Raw genomic sequence first — 23860 nt, 5'->3', positions numbered from 1 at the left:
AGCGTCCCCCCTCAGATCAAGGTGGACATCAGTAAAGAGCCGCTGCCCAAGGAGCCCAGGAGGAAGAGGCCCAGGCACTGAGCCATCCTAGTGCCAGATGGAGGATCATGGGCACGTATGTACATACTGTATATATTGTATATAGTTATAGAATAAGTTTTCAACAAATCAAATTTGACTTTTTATTTAAGTTTATCACATTGCTGAATGGTTTGGATATTGTCCGTGCTGCTGATATTCGGCTCTTGGGTTCTTTTGGATGTTGACATGTGGTTAGCAAGGTTCTCTAGGCGGTTTCTTGCGTGTTGCTGGTCTCCTCTGAGTGGTTTTTGGCACATAGTGGTTGTTGTTAGGGTTGTTATTGTTGGCTGTTGGGTTAGGGTAGGTTAGGGTCCCTCACGCGGTTTGCAGCTTGACGTGCTGTGAGGGCTTGTGTGTATCAGTGATGCTGAGAGCTACGCCACTGGTACTCCACAGCTACCGGTAGGGTCACCCATAGTGGACAGGTCTCAGCTGAGATGCCCGACCAAGACAAACCACCTTATTCTGGACAGAAGAAGATTGGCCTGAAGCTCCAGACAGAAGATGTCGCCTGAATGACCGAAAGCTCTTCTCTGGAATATATATATAACACACACACACACACACACACACACACACACACACATACACAAATAAATATAATGAATATTGCAGACGGTATGAATAAATATTTATTGACAAATCATTTATTAGTTTCCCTAATTTAAAGATTATTTTTACTTCTTTGAAAAAAAAAAAAAACACTTTTCAGTGTCTTGAAATGGGAGTTTCACTAAAACTCATGAATGAGATGAATGGATTGTCTCATCAAACATGTAATACTTACGGCCCTGAAGAAAAATAAAAACAAGTGACCACTTAAAAGTTATTATTGGTTATCCTGAATTAAATTCATGGAAATTATTGCAGAAATTCTGTTTAATGCTGTAAAATTAGTCACCAATTTCCACCGAAAGAAGATTTCAGTTCATTATTGTGTTAAATGTGAAAAGAAGTAAGCGAGTAAACATTTACAAAAAGTCTTCACTACAGAGAAATTGATTCAGATTTATATGGCACAAAAGTGTGTAAATGATGACGACATTATTTAGTGTGTGAACTATCCCTTAATCTCACACAATAAAGTTTATTGTTCTTTATTGAATATTAATATGAAAAAGTGGGATTTTGATTAAAAATGAAAACATTCCTCAAAATAAGAATCTAAATCTTCCAGCAGGTGGTAGTAATGTCTAACGAGTGAGACGATTCGCTCAAACAATTGAATCATTCAACAAAGACGTAAACTGCTGTCTGGAAGGTTTAAAACAGGGATTTGTTCAAAGAGTAGGCACACAAAAGATCTGTTGAGGCTATTAAGGTAATGTTTAATGCGATTCTCAGTACCTTTTTCATTGTTAAGTAATAAAAAAGTCAATTTCACCTAATTTTCAACATGTGTATTCTCAAACCTATGAGTGGCCATGAGCATAAGATCTGAATCTGAGTTGAGAGTTTTCATTAAAGAGTTATTATTGACCTAGAAATTACTAATACTATATTATTACTACTGTTAATGAGCGGCGAGGCCAGACATTTTAAAATACGTGGAGCTTGGTTAAAAAGGGTCCGTGTATCATCCGTTCATTTGATTATTCCTTTTATTACGGAAAACGAAACATCAGAAAAACGATGAATATTTCGTTTTTCTGTTTATTCTGTTGGCAGAAAAAACGGAAACTCATCTGTTATTCTGCTTATTAACTTAAAACGAAATATTAAAACAAACACAAAACCAAAACGAAATAATGAGTCAAAAAAATGGTCTGTGTACGGTCCGTGTACATTTTGTTCATTTGTTTTCCATTTTCAAACAGAATAAAGGAAATGGAGAAAACGCCCGTTTTTCCGTTTTTCTTTTGCTCACGAGAAAACGAAAAAACGAGATTTTGGCTGGATTTTCGTTTTTTGGTTTAGGGTAGGAAAACGGATAAACGACTTTAAAATTCATTTTACACATGTAGGCGGTGCTGAAACGCCCACTTTCCTCTAATTGGTCAACCAAATCTGCGCTCGTGACGTCACCCTCAAAATAAAAGCCTTACACGCAGGCTTTTAATTAATATTATTTAATTTTATATATATAAACAAAGTTTACATATTCTATCATTTGAACCACACACAGTTAGCAGGCTTACATTCATTGCGTAAGTATAAATTAAATAAAAACGTAAATCAGCAGTATTCTTAGACATTTGTCATTAAAATAAGGTCATAGTTCACTGCCAAGCTTCTTGCTGCTGTGCACCTGATGCTGAGCAAAGAAAGCCATATCCGAGCAGCACCTGGTTTACATGATTGTTTCAGAGCTATTGTAGGCCTAAATAATAGCCTACTCTGTATAAAATAATAATTTATTATTATTATTATTATTATTATTATTATTATTATTATTATTATTAGGCCTATTATTATTAGTATTGTTATTATTATTATTTACTTAGTTATTCAATGGTTGTAAGAACACATTGGACCCTGCATGGGGCGATAATAAATGGTACCATTTGTTTCTATTGGATTGTCTCCTATTTTAATTTAATATGCCTTTAGCCTATTGTAAATATTTATTTGATAATTATTACTTTTTTATTGCAAGGTCAAAGTAGGCCTGTCTTATTATTATTATTTTTTGTTATTATTTTGTCGTTGTTGTTGTTATTATTATTGTAGCAGGGACATAGCCACAGGTATGGCAGAGTGTGCTGGTGCCACCCAAAGTGGCATCTTGCACCTGAAAATAGATGCCTTCGCGCTCAAGCGGGCGCAAAAAAAACTTGCACAGGCAAAAGTAATGATGAATGTGTTGAAGGAAAAAAAACATTCTAATTATTTGTTAATAAAATAGTGCAACATTATTCTCAGTCAGTGTAGGCTGAAAAAATTAAGATCGCCAGCATTTCAAGGGTGGTTTTATTTTTAGTTCATTGCTGTGACGCGCTATATTTCACTAAGGCTGCATGAGACTGCGCATCTTGCTTATTTTCTCTATTTTACATACAGAACATATCATACAGTCCAGGTTCTACCGTTCTAGTGAGTGTGGGGCATTGCTTTACGGTGGTAAAGTGGATTATTTCTTGGCAAATTCATAATGATTCACTTTGTTTAGTAATAAATTTCATAGTTATAAAATAACTACATTTCAAGAATATGTTAACACTTTCAACTATTTAGGATTATTTATTGCATCAAAAGTAATTTCAAAGTAACATTAAATGTACGTATAAACTGCTTAATTTGTGTGTGTGTAAACACCTAAGATGCAAAAAGCTTATTTAGACCAGAATAGGCCTACTAAATGCAACGGTCAATGTATGTAAACTTATGACCTAAAATGTCTTAAATGACTAAATTTAAGTCTTTTTAAGTTTTTAAATAATTTAAGTTTAACATTTAAAGTTTAAACTTCAAATTAACAGAGTATGGCAAATAAATTGTTTATTAAATGGAGGTCAGGTGTCTATCTTAATTATAATTATTAAATATTATGAAACTACAGTGGTGTATTGGAGAGTACGCACCTTTTAATTAATTAATTTTAAATAAGTGGTTTATCCTAAATAAAATGCAATGGGATCGGTGTGCAATGAATAGTTTGAAAACCCCTGGTTCAGACTAGACGAGCTAGCTGTCTGTGCGCTGCGCTAATAACTTGGCATTTGCTCTTTTCGGTGCTGCCAGATGCATTTATAGTGCATAAAAAATAAAAAAGGTAATTCGGTAAAGCGCGCGATGCGCGCAGAAATAAGCGCACTATAAGCATATGTCGAATTAAGTTCTCTTTTTCTTTAATCAAGACTTTTCCATTCGAGGAATTACAGTTATTAATAGCTTAGTCCTTATAAACGATCAGTTTATAAAATACAAAATTTACGGATCAAGCCTAATGAAGAATAAGAAGAATATGCAACGCATTATGATCCTTGAATGATCAGAGCGCATTTATATAAACTATATATTTTATATAATCCATAAATATTAAAAAACATTATACATTTAAAGTAATGGAACATTATATGTTATAAAATCTAAACTATTATTTAGGCTACAGTACAGGCTGTTCAGCGCGTGCGTCAAAGAAAAGACTTGACACAATCTCTATAAAAACTTGTTGTTTTATTTACAATATCTAAAGGGATATAAAACATCTAACATGCATCTCCATTCTCAACGAGTTTCTGTGTTCTGCATCCTTCACAGACCGAGGTCTCATTCCGAGGTAATCTGTAAATATTCTCATTTGGTTCTGGCACATTCTTGATTAAAAGTGAAACTGACCGGTGCAACGGATGATTTGTCATCTAGAGTGACTACAGTTATAATACAGGTTATGGAACTATTTCACTTTAATTTCATATTATTATTTTATTAAACAAACAAACCAGTTTTTGTTTTGGCTCTGCATGCAGCGTATTGGATCTTTGAAGCATTGCACTTCAAATGTTATTCCTTTTTTTTTTTTGTATTTTTAATATTTTTAATTATACAACACAAAATTGGTTCTAAACAGATACATTTTCCTATAGGCTATGATGAAGTGTATATTTTTGTTCACACAGGTCCTAAACAAAACTGTGTGGATGGATGATTTGTTTCTCCGTGAAAATCACTCATTTAATAAGCAAAACAGGCCAAAATGTTGTTTAGCTTGCGTCAAACTGGATGGACAATTTACAAACATATTGAATACAAAGGCTGGTTATTTTATGCAATGAGGGACAATAGGCCTATTACAAATTAAAGAAAATTATTTGCATATTAAAACGAAAATATATAATACAACAACAGATCCTACCTCGTAAGAAATGACTTTAGATAATGTAAATAAGCATCAAGTTTTTTTTTTGAGATTGTGTGTCTAATTCAGTAGTGTAGTGCGTTCGCGTGGGTTTTCTCCGGGTGCTCCGGTTTTCCCCACAGTAAAAAGACATGCGGTACAGGTGAATTGGGTAGGCTAAATTGTCCGTACTGTATAAGTGTGTGTGTATGTGTGGATGTTTCCCAGAGATGGGTTGTGGCTGGAAGGGCATCCGCTGCATAAAAACTTGCTAAATAAGTTGGCGGTTCATTCCGCTGTGGCGACCCCAGATTAATAAAGGGACTAAGCCGACAAGAAAATGAATGAATAATGTGCAATACTAATTTAAAATACGTGTCACTAACCTTATATGTGAAATAGCAGGGCCGCTGTAGCACTTTCTCAAGAAGAGCAAATGTCAAATTATTAGCGCAACGCACATGTAGCGAGCTCATCTGTTTGTCGGAACTACTTGACACAATTTTTTTTTATCAACTATAATGTGTTTAATTAGTTAATTTGAAATTTATTTCATTATTCCAGCAATACTTGTTGAGTGAAAGAATGCGCTAGAAATATGCATTGCGGCTCCCTTTATTGTACAGGCTTATTGCACTTAAACTTTTTTAGGTTCGGCTCTCGAATTAAGGTTATGAGTAAATGTTATTTAAAATATTTAAAGCCTGCCATCTAGCCTACAATAACAGCAAATTTAATAATAAAAAAATAATAATAAGACAGGCCTACTTTGGCGTTGCAATAAAATAGTATTAATTATCAAATAAATAATTACAATATATAATTAAAATAGGAAGAAATAAATGAAAACAAATGGTACCCTTTGTTTTTATAGCAGGGCCCAAAGTGTTCTTATTCTGGTAACAACTATTAAAAAGAAAAAAAAACACACCAAACAATAAAAACACTAGTAACTGATAATAATAATAATAATAATAATAATAATAATAATAATAATAATAATAATTATTATTATTATTATTATTATTATTATAAAGCCCTTGCTCTGAAACAATCATGCAAACCAGGTGCTCCTCGGAAATGGCTATCTTTGCTCTGCATCAGGTGCACAGCAGCAAGAAGATTGGCAGTGAACTATGACCTTATTTTAATGACAAATGTCTAAGAATACTGCTGATTTACGTTTTTATTTAATTTATACTTACGCAATGAATGTAAGCCTGCTAACTGTGTGTGGTTCAAATGATAGAATATGTAAACTTTGTTTATATATATAAAATTAAATAATATTAATTAAAAGCCTGCGTGTAAGGCTTTTATTTTGAGGGTGACGTCACGAGCGCAGATTTGGTTGACCAATTAGAGGAAAGTGGGCGTTTCAGCACCGCCTACATGTGTAAAATGAATTTTAAAGTCGTTTATCCGTTTTCCTACCCTAAACCAAAAAACGAAAATCCAGCCAAAATCTCGTTTTTTCGTTTTCTCGTGAGCAAAAGAAAAACGGAAAAACGGGCGTTTTCTCCATTTCCTTTATTCTGTTTGAAAATGGAAAACAAATGAACAAAATGTACACGGACCGTACACAGACCATTTTTTGACTCATTATTTCGTTTTGGTTTTGTGTTTGTTTTAATATTTCGTTTTAAGTTAATAAGCAGAATAACAGATGAGTTTCCGTTTTTTCTGCCAACAGAATAAACAGAAAAACGAAATATTCATCGTTTTTCTGATGTTTCGTTTTCCGTAATAAAAGGAATAATCAAATGAACGGATGATACACGGACCAAAAAGGGTTGGGCTTTAGTGCCTATTTTACTCTTTAAAGTGTATAATAACTAGTTTCTTATATTTATGATCTCTAATAATTTAATAACTGATTTAACGAGTGACATTTTTGAGTATCCAATCCTCATTTTTAAATAAATAAATAAATAAACTGCAAAAAGTGCAGAGAATCTAAAATCATTCACTTTGCCACGAGGCCAATAGTAAACTGACATTGTCATTCAGCAGTAAATATATAAATATAAGCATTTTTAAACTGATTCTGATACAAAATGTATTTTTTTCTTTATTAACCCAGAGACAATAGCAGCAAAAACACAATGGAAATATGACAACATAAACCAGGTGTTTATTTGCTTTATTACAGGCTGTGCTACACTGATTGGGAATTCAATTATTGGCAACCACTGCCGTAATAGTGATCCACACTTTGGTTATTAGCTAGCTTGAGTCGTTGTTTATTTAAAGAAAATTAATATTTCAAAATAGGAATTAAGTGCATAATTAGGAATATATCTTGGCTTGGTGAAATTAAGCTGCATTTATCACCCCTGTAGAAAACTCTGCAGAATAAACATGCTAAATCATTCTCTCCCAGTAGCTGGCGCGCACAGATCAGTAATGATGACCAGTGAAGAATCTACACATTTGATTAAATAGAGGGAAGGAAAAGTAGACTGAATTAAGCCCATTAATAAAAAAATAGGTTTAGATGTTTAAGAACTGCAAATAAGCAGAGGTCTGTTTAAGCCCATATTCTAAATAAATAATTAAATAACACATACTTTCACATTACTCTCCTTAGATAGTAACTAACACATTTAGCTGCCTTTTTAAGTGACTGTAGATTGTAACGCATTGCTTTTCCCCAACACTGCAAATAAGATCAACAAATGTCCTGTTATATTCTTCAGACTTTTGAAGCATAAAACTCCAAATAATAATAATAATAATAATAATAATAATAATTCGTTACATTTATATAGCGCTTTTCTGGGCACTCAAAACGCTTTACACAATGGGGGGGGAATCTCCTCATCCACCACCAGTGTGCAGCATCCACCTGGATGACGCGACGGCAGCCATTTTGCGCCAGACCGCACACCACACACCAGCTGATTGGTGGAGAGGAGACAGAGTGATGATATGCCAATCATGATATGGGGAGGGTTAGGAGGCCATGATGGACAGAGGCCAGTGGGCAGATCTGGCCAGGATGCCGGGGTTAAACCCCTACTCTTTTTCGAAGGACATCCTGGGATTTTTAACGACCACAGAGAGTCGGGACCTCAGTTTAACGTCTCATCCGAAAGACGGCGCTCACTGAGCAGTATAGAGTCCCCGTCACTATACTGGGGCATTAGGACCCACACAGACCGCAGGTTGGGCGCCCCCTGCTGGCCTCACTAACACCACTTCCGGCAGCAACCTAGCTTTCCCATGTGGTCTCACATCCAGGTACTGACCGGGCGCAGCCCTGCTTAGCTTCAGTGGGTGACCATGTGAGAGTTGCAGAGAGCTAGCTGCCGGCGACTGATTGCCTGACAAGATTCTTACACTACACTACAACATTACGACTAAACTACCAAAACAAAGCATTTAGTTTAATGCTAAAAACAAGTTAAACCAGATTCATATATTATTATTATGCATCTCTCATAATATAATTTTTTATTTTATTATTTGTAATGTTCTTGACTAGCAAATCCGAATAGTCAGCTGGACAGCACTTCTAGTTTCATTTTCAAAGCTCCCTCAGTCAATCATTCAAGCCAAAAACAAAAGCGTTCATCAGCACAAAGTGCCTAGCCATTGTTCCATTGTTGTGCAATAGTTGTTGTGCAATAGGGTATATGCCGAAGCATGCGAATAGGACTTTTAATTTGCCAGTAACCTGGGTTAAGCGCTTTGGGTGAATTGTATGCCAATGCAAAAATCTGCGCGTTTAAGGTCTTTTTTCTTTATAAATCAGCAATTTCCACTGGTTGAGTGATATCTTATATAAAGTGGGTCTCAGATTGTACAAGAAGCACTGCATTAAATTACATTTTCCCCCGCCATGTTTTTATAATATGAGCATTTATTTTACCCCAGTATATTCAATGAAGCTTCTGCACTAGCCTGCCGATTCTGACGGGCGCGTGCGAGGAAACGGCTTTTTGTCTCGTTTTACACTTGAGCAACTAAATGAATGCCAAAGTTTATTTAACTGAATGTATTTTAATGACATTACAACAACGATGCTGTAAAAGGAACAATTTAAAATGGAAAAAAGTTCACAATAACAGCTCACCGGAAGTTTATTAGTATGGGAAAAACACTATTTCGGCGTATACCCTGTTGAGGGGGAATTTATATTTGATTGACAAATTTACAATAACTAAAGGGTACTATTAATCGTCGACAGTCTATTACATTGATAATCTGCCTCACAGTTGTTACATGTTTTATTGCAGAATTTTTTAGCTTTCAAATATTTTGTCTGGCCGGCGGGCCAGCCTTCAATCTGAGTGGGCCACTGCTATTAGTTACCACTACTGTTGACCTAGTTTGCTAATAGTGAATGAAATCCAATGTTTTATAATAATTGCAATACATTTTAAAAATCCAGTTTCCGTTTCAAGCAGTCGGATTAACTGTTCTGTAAGAAAAGAATCAGAATGGATTCAATACACATCAGACTCCTCTCTAATAAAGTAAAAAGGTATTCTCACTGAATTCCTCCAGATGTAGATGCCCAAAGCCATCTTCCTGGTGCATGATTGTTCATGAGGCACTCATCACTACAGCAACACAAATGCTCTTGTGCGCAGGAAGAATTTCCTGAGACAGGAAGTGGACTTTGGAAAGCCCTGCTGCTGCTGCTGTCAGTTTCTAGAGCACCTGCAGTCCAGATACTGGATCTCTGCTTACCTGCACTCGACTCAACTCTGATGCAGCACCAGGTGGGTCTTCATTCACTGTCACTGTGCTTTAACAAATAAAAGCTTTTGGTTCCCTTTAGATTAAGCCTGTTTCACACACTACATGGCTTTCATTGTTATATGAAATCAAAGTTATTAGCCCTCCTGTAAATGTGTTTTCTTTTTCAAGTTTTACCCCTAAGGATGTTTAACAGAAGAAGAAATGTTTCACAGTATTTCCAATAATATTTTTTCTTCTGGGTAAAGTCTTATTTGTTTTATTTTGGCTAGAATAAAAGCAGATTTTATAAAATAAATAAAAAAACACTTACCGTCAATATTATCACTGCTCTTAAGCAATATTTTTCTCAATTATCTACTGGCCAAACCACTGTTATACAATGACTTACCTAATTACTGTAATTTGCCCAATTAATCGAATAATAACTATAATAACAATAATAATAATAATTCTGTAAAAGATTTGGGTCCCTGTAATGCAAACCTTTTTAGTATATAAATAATAGCAACTTTGATTTTTCATTTGATATTTTGCATGCATTTATACATCTTTTTTTCAGGTATATAATAAATTAGTCTGCGTAATCTCTAAAAATAAAACATAGTTGAGTTTAAACTAAATAACACTGAAAGGTTTTATCCTGTTGTTATATTTTTAATTATAGGCTATTGCTGCTGTTTTATCAAATTTGTTTAATGTACAGACCCTCTATTTTGACACTTCAGCAGTGTGTAAACTGCACATTCATATTACAAAGGTTTATTTTTTTTATTTGATGCAGTTGTACTGTTTCATTTTTCTATCTTGAAATGAATATTTGTTTGTGCTGAATCTCTGTTGTTCAATTGTCATTTCCCTATTCTGTAAACAATATAACAGCCTTGAAGTGTCATTTATAAGATATTTAGTATGTAGCTATAAATATTCCTCACTTAACAATGCATAAATAATCCTCACTCAAAACAATATGAATAAAGCACACGCTGTAACTTTCCTCCTGAAAAATGAGATGTATTTGAATGGTTTATTAATCGTTTGTTTATATTTGATGTAATTTCTACATCGTAGCTAATTTATTACGATTGTCAGAGGTGAGCTGTGTCTACTTGTTTCTTCACATGCTCCATGCCTATCTGCCAAAGAGAAAGATATCAAGACTTTAATTAATCTCAATACATTTTTTTGGAAACTAACGCCATTGTGCAGTCTATTCCAGCACACAGAATAACGTCTTTATTCTGAGATGACCACTATTAATTAATACATATAAAGAAAAACTGTAACTAAACACATTCACTGGGGCTCTGGCCATTTGTACTGGGACACATGCCCCATTGGAGTCTATCGACACCCCTGCCTATAGTCTTCTCTCTTGCGTCAGATCAGGGTGTGCATTTACTACAGACATTATGAATTATTTACATTTAGTCATTTAGAAAAAGCTTTGGTCCAAAGCGATTTACAATAGAGAAGGCATACAGCGATTTAACAAGAAGAGGCAATACCTGCTAATTATACAAAGGAACTGTTTGTGCTCATATAAATGCTAGAGGGGAGGTGTGTTTTTCTTTTTTATATATATATGGAGTGATTGTAAGAATGTTTCTAATCCAAATGTGCAAAACTAGTGTTGCTTAAAGTGTCAGAAATTAAAAGATGTGTTTTCTACAGGTGGATTGTCAAGCCCCCTCACTTGTGCGAGGCACTCTCAGAGTTGATAATGTTTTGGGGTTGTCGTGTGATGAGGTGGGGGACGGAAGACAGATTTATAGTTTTGCACACAGGGGTTCAGGTCTTCTTAGGAGGCTTTTCTATGTGGAGTTTGCATGTTCTCCCCATGTCTGCATGGGTTTTCTCTGGGTGTTTCGGTTTGCACCACAGTCCAAAAACATGCGGTATAGGTGAATTGAATAAATTAAGTTTGTTGTAGTGCGTGGCATCCACCAGTAAATCAAATGGCAGAGTAATTGGCGATTCATTATGCTGTGGCGACCCCTGATAACCAGAGAATAAGCCAAAAAGTGAGTATTATAATAATTAGCAAACTGCAAAGAATTATAGTTTTATATAAACGGCTAATATTAATAATAATAATAAAAGGCGGCACAGTGGCTCAGTGGTTAGCACTGTCGCCTCACAGCAAGAATGTTGCTGGTTCGAGCCCCAGCTGGGTCAGTTGGCTTTTCTGTGTGGAGTTTGTATGCTCTCTCTGTGTTGGCATTGGTTTCCTTCTTGTGCTTAAGTTTCCCACATAGTCCAAACACATGCGCTATAGGTGAATTGAATAAGCCATAGTGTATGTGTGTGAAAGAGTGTGTATGGGTGTTTCCCAGTGTTGTGTTGCAGCTGAAAGGGCATCTGCCGCGTAAAACATATGCTGGGTAACTTGGGGGTTCACTGCACAGTGGTGACCCCTGAGTAATAAAGGGACTAGGCCATCGTAAAATAAATAAATTAATTAATGAAAAAAAATTCATTAAATGAAAAAAAAGAAAAAAATGTTATTGTTATTAATATTATTGTTATATATCAAACTGCAAAGTATTATCCTTTTATAATATTTTTACACACGTGACGTGACCTCATAGTGTGTTGCATGAATGTCAGTTCGGGTTTTTTCATCACAGTTTTTCGTTCCGGCTGCGCCAGGAATCAAACATGGCGGCTGAGGGAGATGTGGATCTGGATCTGGAGGCTGAGGAGAACTGTACGGGAAAACCGACAGAAAAGCCGAGAAAGCATGACAGTGGTGCTGCTGATTTAGAAAAGGTTACCGACTATGCGGAGGAAAAAGAAATATCCAGCTCAAATTTGGAAACGGTGAGTATTAAAAGCGAATGAAGCTAGTCAGGCTAGCAGTGAAGCCATGTGCACAGCAGGTTTCTGTATTAAAACTCAATGAACTACGATACATCTGATCGTGTAAAGTCTTAATTTTCAATGTCTTGATATTGTCAAGTTTATCGGCGGATTTTTCAACCTGTTGCTGATAGAGGTAAAGTTGGTTTTATATTCGCACATTCGTTCATTTAACTTGGAAGTATCTATATTGTTTACCATGTTACTTTAAATATTCGATCGGAATTAGCATGCCAGTGTGACTTAAAAACAACATTAACACTGTTTATTTGACTGTGAACAATGTTGTACTTTGATAGTCATTGGCTGCTAATATGATTTCACTGTTTAGTTGGCTAATAATACTTTTATGAAATTAAATTATTAAGGGGAAAGTTAGAATGTGCAAATATAAAACCAACTTTACCTCTATGTGTTGCTGAACTACCAAATTAGTAATTGAAACTCTCAATAAATAAGTTTGTGTAATAATTTGTGCTTTACTATGCCGAGATGTCAACGCCCTGAAAAAATGTAATTAGTGTAGGAAATTTAAAGAACAGTGTTGATCCACTCAATAAAGTATATGGTTAATGATTTGGGTTTTCAAAATTAATTTACGTAGTTGTTTTATTTAAGGCAATGTCCGTGATTGGAGACAGAAGATCCAGAGAACAGAAGGCAAAACAAGAAAGGTGAGCAATTCCCATCAATCCTTACCTTGATTTTAAGTATAATTCACTCAAAAATTACAATTTGCTATTAATGTACTTTTTCTTGGGTCAGCCAAATTGCAACCTTTTTTTCTTAGTAGAATATAACGTTAAGCATTACATTATATAAAATGTTCTTGGTAGACAGAAGCTTTGAAAAATGACATAATCTGCAAAAAGTTACTTACTTAATAGGTATAAAAACAAATAACGTTTTTGTTTTTTATTGTTGACATAAACGCCGAGTTTAAATAGGGATGCTCTGATCAAGATCATTACAGCCCATGTTGAGTACTGACTCCTTGTCATGCAATTGGCTGATAAAGAGTACCGATTCTGATGCTTCAAGCTTTATATAATTGTGCCATTGCATAAAGCACATTTTTCCTCTAAGTATGATACTGAAGTGAAGCTTTCATCATACTGAGGAGAAAAAAATAAAGCATGTTTTCATGTAACCCTTTAAACATGTCTCTTATAACCATTTAGTGTGGACATGTCATGGTTAGAAGGAGAGAACGTGTGTGTGTCTGTCAGTCAGCATGTCACCTTAAGGGTTCAACGAATTACGCACAGCACTAAGTTTGCGCTGATATATTTCACTTACATTTTAATACGTTTTGTTGCGATATATAACCCGCTATTAAAAAACAAACAAACAACTAAATGTTTTGATTGAGAAGCTGTAATGTAGCCATGGTGGGATGAATTTTGGTGTGGCGCCTTGCCATGGAAGAATAAATGTTGCTGAAACATTGGGTTAGATGTCTTGACTTCTTTTCTGTCCTAGGCCAATCACATACTCTCACTTTATTAGGTGGTGTAAGCCTTATCTTAACCAATTTTACATAGATGGAAATCTAAATTAAAACTAAGTAAATTGCTGAGTGTTTTCCAATATGCTATTATATATTTGAACATGCATTGTTTGTCTTTTACCAGGCATGTGTGGACATTGCATGACACATTAGTTCATGAAAATTTACTTAAGTCTTGGATTTTTAGTTGTAAAATGTGTATGAACCCTGTCTCTTGTGCTGTTATCAGATGTAACAAATGATATAAGACTTAAAAATGTACAAAAGAATGTATATTATATAGTATACATTAAATATTTCATAATATTAGATTATGCAGTAGTGCATTTATGGTTTAAACTTTCAATTTAAAGTTTGCAACATGTTTAAAAAAAAGCAGTGTTTTCCCTGAGTTTGAGTTGCATTTGCATGATTTCGGCCAGCAGGTGTCCCTAGCATGTTCTGTTCAAATGCCACAAAAATATTCTTATTTTCAAAACTTGAAAAGCCTCACTATTGTATGTTCCGAGAGGGACTAAGAGTAAAATTAACTGCAAATTTTCATTTTTGGGTGAGCTATCCCTTTAACATTAAAACACACATTTTGCCAGAGAAAATACGTGGTTAATAAATGACAATGTCACTTCCACAGAGAAAAGGAGCTGGCCAAAGTAACAATAAAGAAAGAAGACGTGGAGCTCATAGTAAGTATAGAGCAGTGCATTTACTGATTTAGATGATTTGACGAGGATAAACATGTTAACGTGTTTCTCTCAGATGGGAGAGATGGAGATTTCCAGAGCCGTGGCGGAGCGCAGTCTGAGAGAACACATGGGGAATGTGGTGGAGGCTCTGATCGCACTCACCAACTGAGGAGATTGAAAGTTTTGAGCTGTATATGGACACATTGGACTGCCTTTTTTCCCGCTTGTGATGACCTTACCTTTTCCACACTGTACTTATTCTGTAATAAAGGAACCATTTTTAACAGCCCTCAATAGTTCAACTCACCCCTTTTCATGCTTTACATTCTCCAACCCCCCCTTATTTTTGGAAATGCATTCCAATGAGCTCAGTATCACAGTAATTTATTACCATAAAACAACTAAAAGTACATTTTTTTTTCTTTTAGAAAGTGAAACAAAAGCCTCAATTCTGTACACGCAATCAAACATTATCTAGATGTACTGGATTTCAACTGCAATAAACATCTGATGTCTTTGTTATGAGATTTCTCCTACTTCTGCACAAGACACTAGTAAACAGAGGGTGATGTAGAGGAGGGGAAAAGTAAAAAAAAAAGTGTCCTTGTTTGAGCTGAATTTGCTCTTCCTGGCGTGATGAACAGGATTATGTCTTCCTCTTCTGTACTGTTGGCCGGTCAAACACGTCTCTCACGCCCCCTGCCTTCTGTTTGAAGAACTTGCTATTCTGAGCACTTTCCTGAGCCCAGGCTGAGTCAAATGAAGTGGTGTCTTGATCCACCAAGTGTGTGTATTTGGTCCGTCCAGAACGTCCAAAGTTTTTGACCTACAAAGCACACAGATTATTAGTGAAAATGGCATTCACATAGATTCTAGACTATTAAAATGGAGAAGTCAGGACTATATTTAACTGCACTTTGCACAATCAACACAAAAAGAAAAGACTCTTTAAGGAACATTCCACTTTTTAAAAAATAGGCTCATTTTAAATTGCCTAAAGTTAGACCATTTTTTAATCCATTCAGCATATCTAATGGGAGAACTTTTAGCTTAGCTTAGACCACTGAATTGGATTAGAACATTTGGTTGTTTTTGCTTTATTTCGAGCAAATTCGTTCTTCCGGTTTGAAACAAATTTTTGAAGCTGTGTCACGCCGATTAGATACTTGTGTGCATTCCAGCGTGTAAGCTGGCTGTCTGTACCTGCGAGGACTTCATGACGTCTCTAAATGTGCTGCATTAATTCATAGGAAAGGCTTGTTCAAACCAATCAGCATGCTCTATGCGGTGAAACTTCATTAATATGCATGATAGCTTCGAAGACTGTTTGTACCTGTACAGTATTCAGACGGCAGAGAGAGACACCACGTTGAGTTGCCAAAACAAGTTGGAGAAGAGTTGTTTGGAGATACGATTCGTCAGTGTTGCTTTTATAATTTGTTGCAAGGAAGGTTATTGTTTTCATTTTCCCGTTATGAGAGCGCAAATGGACTCCTGTGTGGATAACAGTGCACGCGACGCTTGACAGAAATACGTGTCTAAGAAACATTGTTTACCCGAGAGATTTTCTCATCTGGAAATGGTGAAATGCGGAATGGCCGCTCGTCTCCTTTTAATAAAGACGCAGCTCCAGTTGAAGTTGATTGTCCTGTCTCACAGATTTGGTAAGTAAGCCATCAGTGGCCTTTGTTTATTCAGATGGCAAAATTAGTTTGTATGGTCAGCAGTACTCTTTCAAGACTGACCTTAGTCAAATGACTTCTAAGTTACAAATGTTTAAAGTATGTAAATATCACTACAGTAATATGGGCTGAAAGATCTGCTGTTAATGCTGCTCACCGAGTGTAAAAACATGTTAGCACCACAATCAAACTATTTCCGTTGTGGAGGATTTTCGCCACATTTGTGACAGGAATAACACACACGGCTTTCTGACGCTACCTACCGAGTGCATCTAAGTTACAGAGAAATACCGAGGGTTTTTTGCCATGCGGTTTCAAACATTACATTAAAAATACACGCTTCCAGCAATTCCTCTAATCAAATATCTCGTTTGTCACGAGGGGCATGAATGAAATTGCCAAACTGCAGTTAAAGTCCACCATCTATTTGTCAAATAGTTCGATTACTGGTGTCCATGTAAACAGTCACTGTCTTTCTCCCCTGCGTCTGTGTTTGTTTTGCCTTTGTGAAAATCAGCGCGTTCCCTAAACCGACACTATTTTTATGCACCTTCCCTCTTTCTTTCCTTCCGGCACTCCCCCCTAAACAGAGCTGGACACGCCCACTTTTCTGACTTTTCCAAACTATAGGTGTGAAAACACCCTGCTGAAACGGGGGTTTTGTGGCCCTTTAAGGAACTTTGCTGCCACATTATGGATGCAGAAGGTGCAATGATATTATGCAGCACCTGAAAATAGTTCCCAGGTCAGTAATATTATTGCGCCTGCTGCATCCATGGTGTGGCTGCCAAGTTCTTTGATTGTTATGCCGAAATGAGATTATAGTTCATAGACATACTGACCTAGAAAATAGCAATTTTGTATTTACTGTTGGTATTAAGACATGATTTAAAACAGGAGTGCCCAAAATCAATCCTGGAGGGCCGGTGTCCTGCAAACCTTAGTTTCAACCCCAGTTAGAGACACCTGAACCAGCTAATCAAGCTCTTTCTAGGTATACTAGTAACTTTCAGGCAGGTGTGAAGGAAGTTGGAGCTAACCTATGCAAGACACCAGCCCTCCGGGACTGAATTTGGACACCCCTGTTTTAAAACTATAGAAGTCAAGTTTAAATTATGAAGATTACTAAAAGTCTCAAGGTTTTCTTTTTACAAGGGTTGTGCACTGTACATATATTATGGTACTTTATATTGTTTTTATGAACCTTGTTCAAAGTACCAAAAAAGCAGAAGCATTAGTCATTTAAGTATCTACTCAACAGATTATTCAACTTCAGACACAAGTAGTCTGAATGGATGATTCTATGGATCACTTGTTCAGAAATGTTTTACTGTCGTTTATTTATCTCGGACAAAACTAGACCATCCTAGGCAGAGCACAATAACCCTCATTAAAATATTGTTTGTTTAATTACCAGTCAATAATAGTCTTTAAATACATGGCACTGACCTGCATGACTTTGGGTAAGATTGTTTTGTTGAAATGGTCCTCAAGAGTTGGAGCGCTGAAGTCTCTCTTGAAGACATCTTGCTCGCCATCCTACAGAAAAGATTAAATACATGTCAGACATCAACAAAAGCCAATTATAATCTGCTAGAGAAGATCTGCTCATCACTTACCATGAAGAAAGCTCCTCTGTGATAGTACTTCTGCAGAAACTTGTATTTGCCCTTTGAGGCTTTGTTGGTAATGACTTTCCCGTTGGTGCGCAGTTCTGCTCTGCGCTCTTCCTCTGTAAGATTGTGAAACCTCTCGATTTCCGCTTTCTCTTTCTCCAATCTGCAATTAAAAATATGAAATTCCAAATTATTAAAGACTTGGAGCTAGACAGGGCTTCAGTATTGGTAATGGGAAACTTATTGTATATTTTTTTCTCAGAAAAAAAAAAAAGATAAGTGCCACTCACGCTTCTCTGGATTCTCGGTCCCTCTTAATACGCTTCAGTTCTCGGACTTTCCAGGCTTCGTACTCCTCTTCCTCGTTTTCTCCATCTGTGTCCAGAGCCTCAAGAGCAGCCAGAGTCCGTTTGTTCTCCTCAAACTCTTTCTTGGCCTCCTCCTCGACAATCTTCAGCGTGTAGCGTCGTCTCTCTTCAGCTTGTTTTTTGGCTTCAACTTCCAGCTCTTTCTGTCTCTGCTCCTCTGCTTCTCGTTCTGCCACCGTCACCCTGTCCTTCCTGAGAACATTGATAAATACTTGATTTATTTGTAGAGTCATTTTAACATTATTAAAATACTTTTACAATCTCTATTTAAATCTTTTGATTTGGGGTTTTTATATTTGCAATCATTTTTTAATGTCTGCGTAGACTTTGTTTTATGATATAAAATGGGTTTAATTTATTTTTATTTCACATACCGCTTTAGTTGTTTAGTTTCAGTTAGTAATTTTAGTACTTATCTCAGTCCTTTATTTATTTAATGCCATTTCAGCAGCATTGGCTATATTCATGGCAAAACCTATACTAAATATACAATATAAAACATACAATCATATCAGTTTCTTAACAAATATTCATTGTACAAAAACAAACAAAAAAAATGCACAAACAGCATCAACACTGAAATGAGTCATGTACAATCTTGGTTTGATTTAAGATAAATATTCTAAAATTCCTCCAGAAGACACCTTTTCAAACATTTCCCTTAAAATATTTCCTCTAATATCATTTAAAAATACACATTCTATTAAAATATGTTATCATCAAAATATTTTTACACAAGTCACAGAAAGGTTTTTCTTCCCTTTTCAATAAATGTAAGTGTGCAAGTCTAATGTGCTGATTATGATATGCACAACCTGTTTATTTTCAAAATGGTAACTATTTATTTAATTTACAAATGAATGAATTTATTTATCCATTCATTTTCTTGTCGGCTTAGTCCCTTTATTAATCCGGGGTCGCCACAGCGGAATGAACCGCCAACTTATCCAGCACATTTTTACGCAGCGGATGCCCTTCCAGCTGCAACCCATCTCTGGGAAACATTCACACACACACTCATACACTGCGGACAATTTAGCCTACCCAATTCACCTGTACCACGTCTTTGGACTGTGGGGGAAACTGGAGCACCCGGAGGAAACCCACACGAACGCAGGGAGAACATGCAGACTCCACACAGAAACCCCAACTGAGCCAAGGTTCGAACCAGCAACCCAGCGACCTTCTTGCTTTGAGGCGACAGCACTACCTACTGCACCACTGTGTCGCCACAATTGAATTCACTTTATACAATTATTATTTATACAATAATTTGTTGTTACAACATTCATCCCATACCTTCTGCCATTTCTCATTAATATACCGATTTAAAACATCAGGTTTATTGTCAGACACAGGAATTTTACATTCGGTTATCTCCACCTATAGGGCTGCCTTAGCTGCCTTATTTGCACATACATTTCCAGTGAATCCCTTATGACCAGGTATCCTGCAAAAAATATCAAAGTCTTTTATCTTTAAATTCTCCACTTTTTCTACTTTGCTATAAATCATAGGATGATCAGTTTTTAAACATTCAAGTGCTTGTAAGCAGGACATAGAATCTGTGCAAATTAAAAACTGGTGTTGCTTTTCTTTTTCTATTTGCTCCAGAGCTAAAAGGAATACCCTTTATGAAAGACTCTGAACCAATCACTGCTGCAGTAGATACTTATGACTTTGAACCATCTGTATACACTGGTACATATTAAGTTGGTAGACTGCATCGTATAATTATAAATTATTCCTGATAAACATTTGGATGGATTTCTTTTGATATGATATCCTAGCAATTATTTCATTGATTTGCCAAAGGCTACTTTCGGTGTTTCCGAAAGTTTCTCCAAGTCAAATCTGAGCGTTTTTAAGACCAAAATGTAATACTCTTACCATAATGTTGGCATCATTTGTAGCAGTAAATACAGTGAATCATATTTGGACTAGAGAGAAAAAAAAACTGCAACACTATGGCAAAATAAATAAATAAAATTTTTAAATAGGTAGTGTTACACAGAATTTGTTTTAAATTATTTAACTACACAACACTTATATATATTATATTAGACAACACTTATTATATATAATATTAGACTTAAAAAAAAAGGCTCTGCAGAAACCCTGTACATTTCTTCATTTAGTTTATGAAAGATTTAAGGTTTCATTTCAACTTTATTTAAATTAGCAAAACATTTTTTAACAGTTTTAGTTTAGTTCAATAAAATAAAAAGGTTTTTCTCAGAAATTGTAATTTACTAAGTAGTTTTAAAAATGTGTACTTTTACTTTTCCTTGAGTACATTTATAGTGATCTATCTATACTTTAACTCCACTACTTTCCTTCATCTTGCAGGCACTACTTTATTTTTCTTCTCTATGGGGATTAGAAAAATCAGCCCTGTATTTCCTGTCCCATTAAATCACACACAGAAAGTAAATAGCATCATAATGAACTACCTCAAGACATTAAGCAAACTGTTTGGTAACATTAAAAGTGTCCAGGAAGATACACGCAATAACCCAGAGACTCTTTAGACTGAACATCACTGATGAGAAGATGACGAATGTATACTGTATGATGACCGAAATGGCCTTAAACAATAACTAAATGCACAACTGAATTTTTCTTGAGTATGATTTTTCAGTACTCTTTCCACAACTACTGTCATTAATATGCTGCATCTTTTGGGCTTATTCATGGTGTGTTTAAAATAATTTGTTGATGCTTCTATATTTTAAATTTCCTTTAATGGTGAGTAGACAGGCTAACGTTATTTTGCTCTGCTTTTTAAAACTTGATTACGTTATTTTTGGAATATACATCATCATGTTCATGGATAAAAAGTTAATTGACAGTTTAGTTTATGTAGAAGCTGCTCCCATAACTTGCTCAGTGTCAAAAATATGATAGAAAAAAGGTGGATAACTATAAAGGAGGCATAAGCAAAGGCATTCATGCTAATGAAACTTACTTTCGGATGAACACAGGCTTCAACCGAGGCTCAGCCTCATCCTCGCTGTCTGTGTATTCCTCATACTCCGACTCAGATTCAGACTCCTCTCCAGACTTTCCCTCCTCCTCCACCTCCATGATCTCCATGTCCTCGTTCTTCCTTTCTTGTGCACGCTGACGCATCAGTGCTCTCCTCCTCTCAATTTCCTACACAGAACACACCACCAATTTGTAAACTCACTGAAAACGTATACAAGCATTAAAGTCACCCATTTATTTTTCTCGTTCGTTTATTTGAGTTACAAGGAATGAAGGTGGTGAATGGGATTAGCAACAGACATTATAAATTCTCCCTTTAAACAATGGTGGCAAGAGTTGTTCCATTGTTTGGCATTAGAATTTTTTTTGCATATAGTTAAAAGAACACCTGAAAAGTTCTTCAAAATATGAAATCTGTCTGTAGGAGAGGCTGATACAAACCTTCAATCCATATAACTTATTTCACCTGCTATTAATATATCATTGTTTTGATACCTTTATAGTGGACACGTATGTACATGCATTTATTCATTCAATTTTTCGTAATAGTAATTTTATTATTATTATATTTATAATTTTTGTATGTTTTGTTTTCTTTAGTACACATTTAAAGTTCCTAAAGAATTAATAAAGACATTGTTAAAAAACAAAACAAATCAATGGGCATTATATTACTGTTCACCTCTTTTTTCGATATATTGAATACGCACTGTCATACAAAAGACTCATAAAAACATTTAAAAAACATTTAAAATGAAGTCACGCACTTCATCATCGACTTCCTCCTCCTCTTCGCTGCTCTCCTCTCGTTCAGGATGCCACGTTCCTTCATCTGAATCCTCACTGCTTTGAGCAATCAGCTCTGGCTCTGCTATCTGTCTGTGTCTTGCAAGCCTGTGGGGGAATAAGCACCCAGCGCATTAAGACCCATGGACCTCTAGCAAAAGAACATCATGTATTTACTACAGACGAATAAGATGGATATGATTTACCTTTCCTCAACATCTTCAGAAACTCGATTCATGAGACGTCGAAGACGAGGATCTGATTTCTCCTCCTCTTCCACTTCCATCTCTGGTTCAGCCTCTTTACCCTTTTTAACAAACTGGAAATCTTCCTCTTCCTCATCCGAGGACTCCATAGGGGCATAGTCGGGACGCTTACCAGAAACATATCGCTTCACCTTCACCTTCTCCATAGAAATTTCACCTGGAGGCAGACAAACACAAACCTTTAATGTTGGCAGGGGCTTGAGCTGATTTACTTTTCCATCTTGACACCAAAGACAGAAGTCAATTTAAAAGACTACCTCCATATGTGAAATATAAACATGAAAAAACAAACACCAACTGAGCATCCACATCAACTCATAACTTATTATGGTCTGTTTCTACAACCATCACTATAGCTAGGTAATTAAACTGGCACCATACGAAACAAAAGTCCATACAAACAAGTTAAAGTGGGTTAATAACAGAAGATTGATTTGGATAAATAGTTGCTTTGTTTAAACCAGTATTCCATTATTAACAATATAAAAACACTGATCACGTCAAAACATGCTAACAACTAAAGCTAACTCTTTGGTTTGTTACCTTTTTCATTGCGGATAGGCACAGCTCCAGCCGTCGACTGAATCGGCGGCTGCTTGTTATTCAATGCGTCGAATGCCGACATTTTGGATCGTTCGCACTGGTCCCGTTACACTACAAATAATGTCAAAATAGAGTAAATTCCCTCCGTAAAAAAAATCCTGTTTACAGTCCTCTACCCACCAACATGGACGTGGCGGATGTGCTACCCTATAGAAAACCCACCGTGAAATTGTCCTCCGGAAATGCGTTATTAATTGGTTCCTACCTTCGATTCGGTTGCTCCTGACATTTCCTTGCAGTATAACAAAGGATTCTCTCCCCCAAATTATACATTTTAACTGTAACTACATTTTACTAATTGTGCTCCATTATAAAGTCACATTTTACTTAATAATAATAATAATAATGTTCTCTTCATGCACGAGCCAAAGGGTTCTCCTTACTGAGGATTGTTTTTCTCTTTCTTTCTTTCTTTCTTTCTTTCTTTCTTTCTTTCTTTCTTTCTTTCTTTCTTTCTTTCTTTCTTTCTTTCTTTATATATAATAATTTTTAAGCCCACTTGTTTATTTTTTTCACCAAGTTCTGTTTGACAAAATTTCTAATCATAATATTTTTAATAACTCATTTTTAATAACTGATTTATTTTATCTTTGCCATCATGACAGTAAATAATATAGCCTAATGAAAACCTGCTTCAGAGTGCTCTTGACCTCAGACTGGGGCGACGGTTCATCTTCCAGCAGGACAATGACCCCAAATCACACCGCCAAAATATCAATAGAGTGGCTTCACAACAACTCAGTGAATGTCCTTGAGTGGCCCACCCAGAGCCCTGATCTAAATCCTATTGAACATCTCTGGAGAGATATAAAAATGGCTGTACACTGTTGCTTCCCATCCAACCTGATTGAGCTTGAGAGGTACTGCAAAGAGGAATGGGCAAAAATTCCCAATTAAAGGTGTGCCAAGCTTGTGGCATCATATTCAAAAA

General features: G+C 35.8%; 2 protein-coding genes across 2 annotated transcripts; one reads left to right on the top strand and one right to left on the bottom strand.

Annotated features, from left to right (window-relative positions):
- The first annotated feature begins 12221 nt into the window (after positions 1 to 12221).
- On the top strand, positions 12222 to 14906 carry hypk (huntingtin interacting protein K). Its single transcript, NM_001127470.1, is given in 4 exon segments — positions 12222 to 12388; positions 13046 to 13101; positions 14569 to 14620; positions 14694 to 14906. Coding segments are annotated over 4 exon segments (366 nt in total). The 5' UTR covers positions 12222 to 12226; the 3' UTR covers positions 14790 to 14906.
- Positions 14907 to 14988: 82 nt separating this feature from the next.
- Positions 14989 to 23055, bottom strand: mfap1 (microfibril associated protein 1). Its single transcript, NM_201017.1, is given in 8 exon segments — positions 14989 to 15446; positions 17752 to 17841; positions 17922 to 18081; positions 18209 to 18478; positions 21255 to 21442; positions 22042 to 22168; positions 22267 to 22483; positions 22870 to 23055. Coding segments are annotated over 8 exon segments (1314 nt in total). The 5' UTR covers positions 22952 to 23055; the 3' UTR covers positions 14989 to 15266.
- Between the last annotated feature and the right edge of the window lie 805 nt (positions 23056 to 23860).

This window comes from Danio rerio, chromosome 7 (assembly GCF_052040795.2).
Source record: "Danio rerio strain M-AB ecotype USA chromosome 7, GRCz13ab, whole genome shotgun sequence".
NCBI classification, from domain to species: Eukaryota; Metazoa; Chordata; class Actinopteri; order Cypriniformes; family Danionidae; genus Danio; species Danio rerio.
The sequence above is the reverse complement of the archived record's forward strand: the minus strand, read 5'-3'. Positions and strand labels throughout refer to the sequence as shown.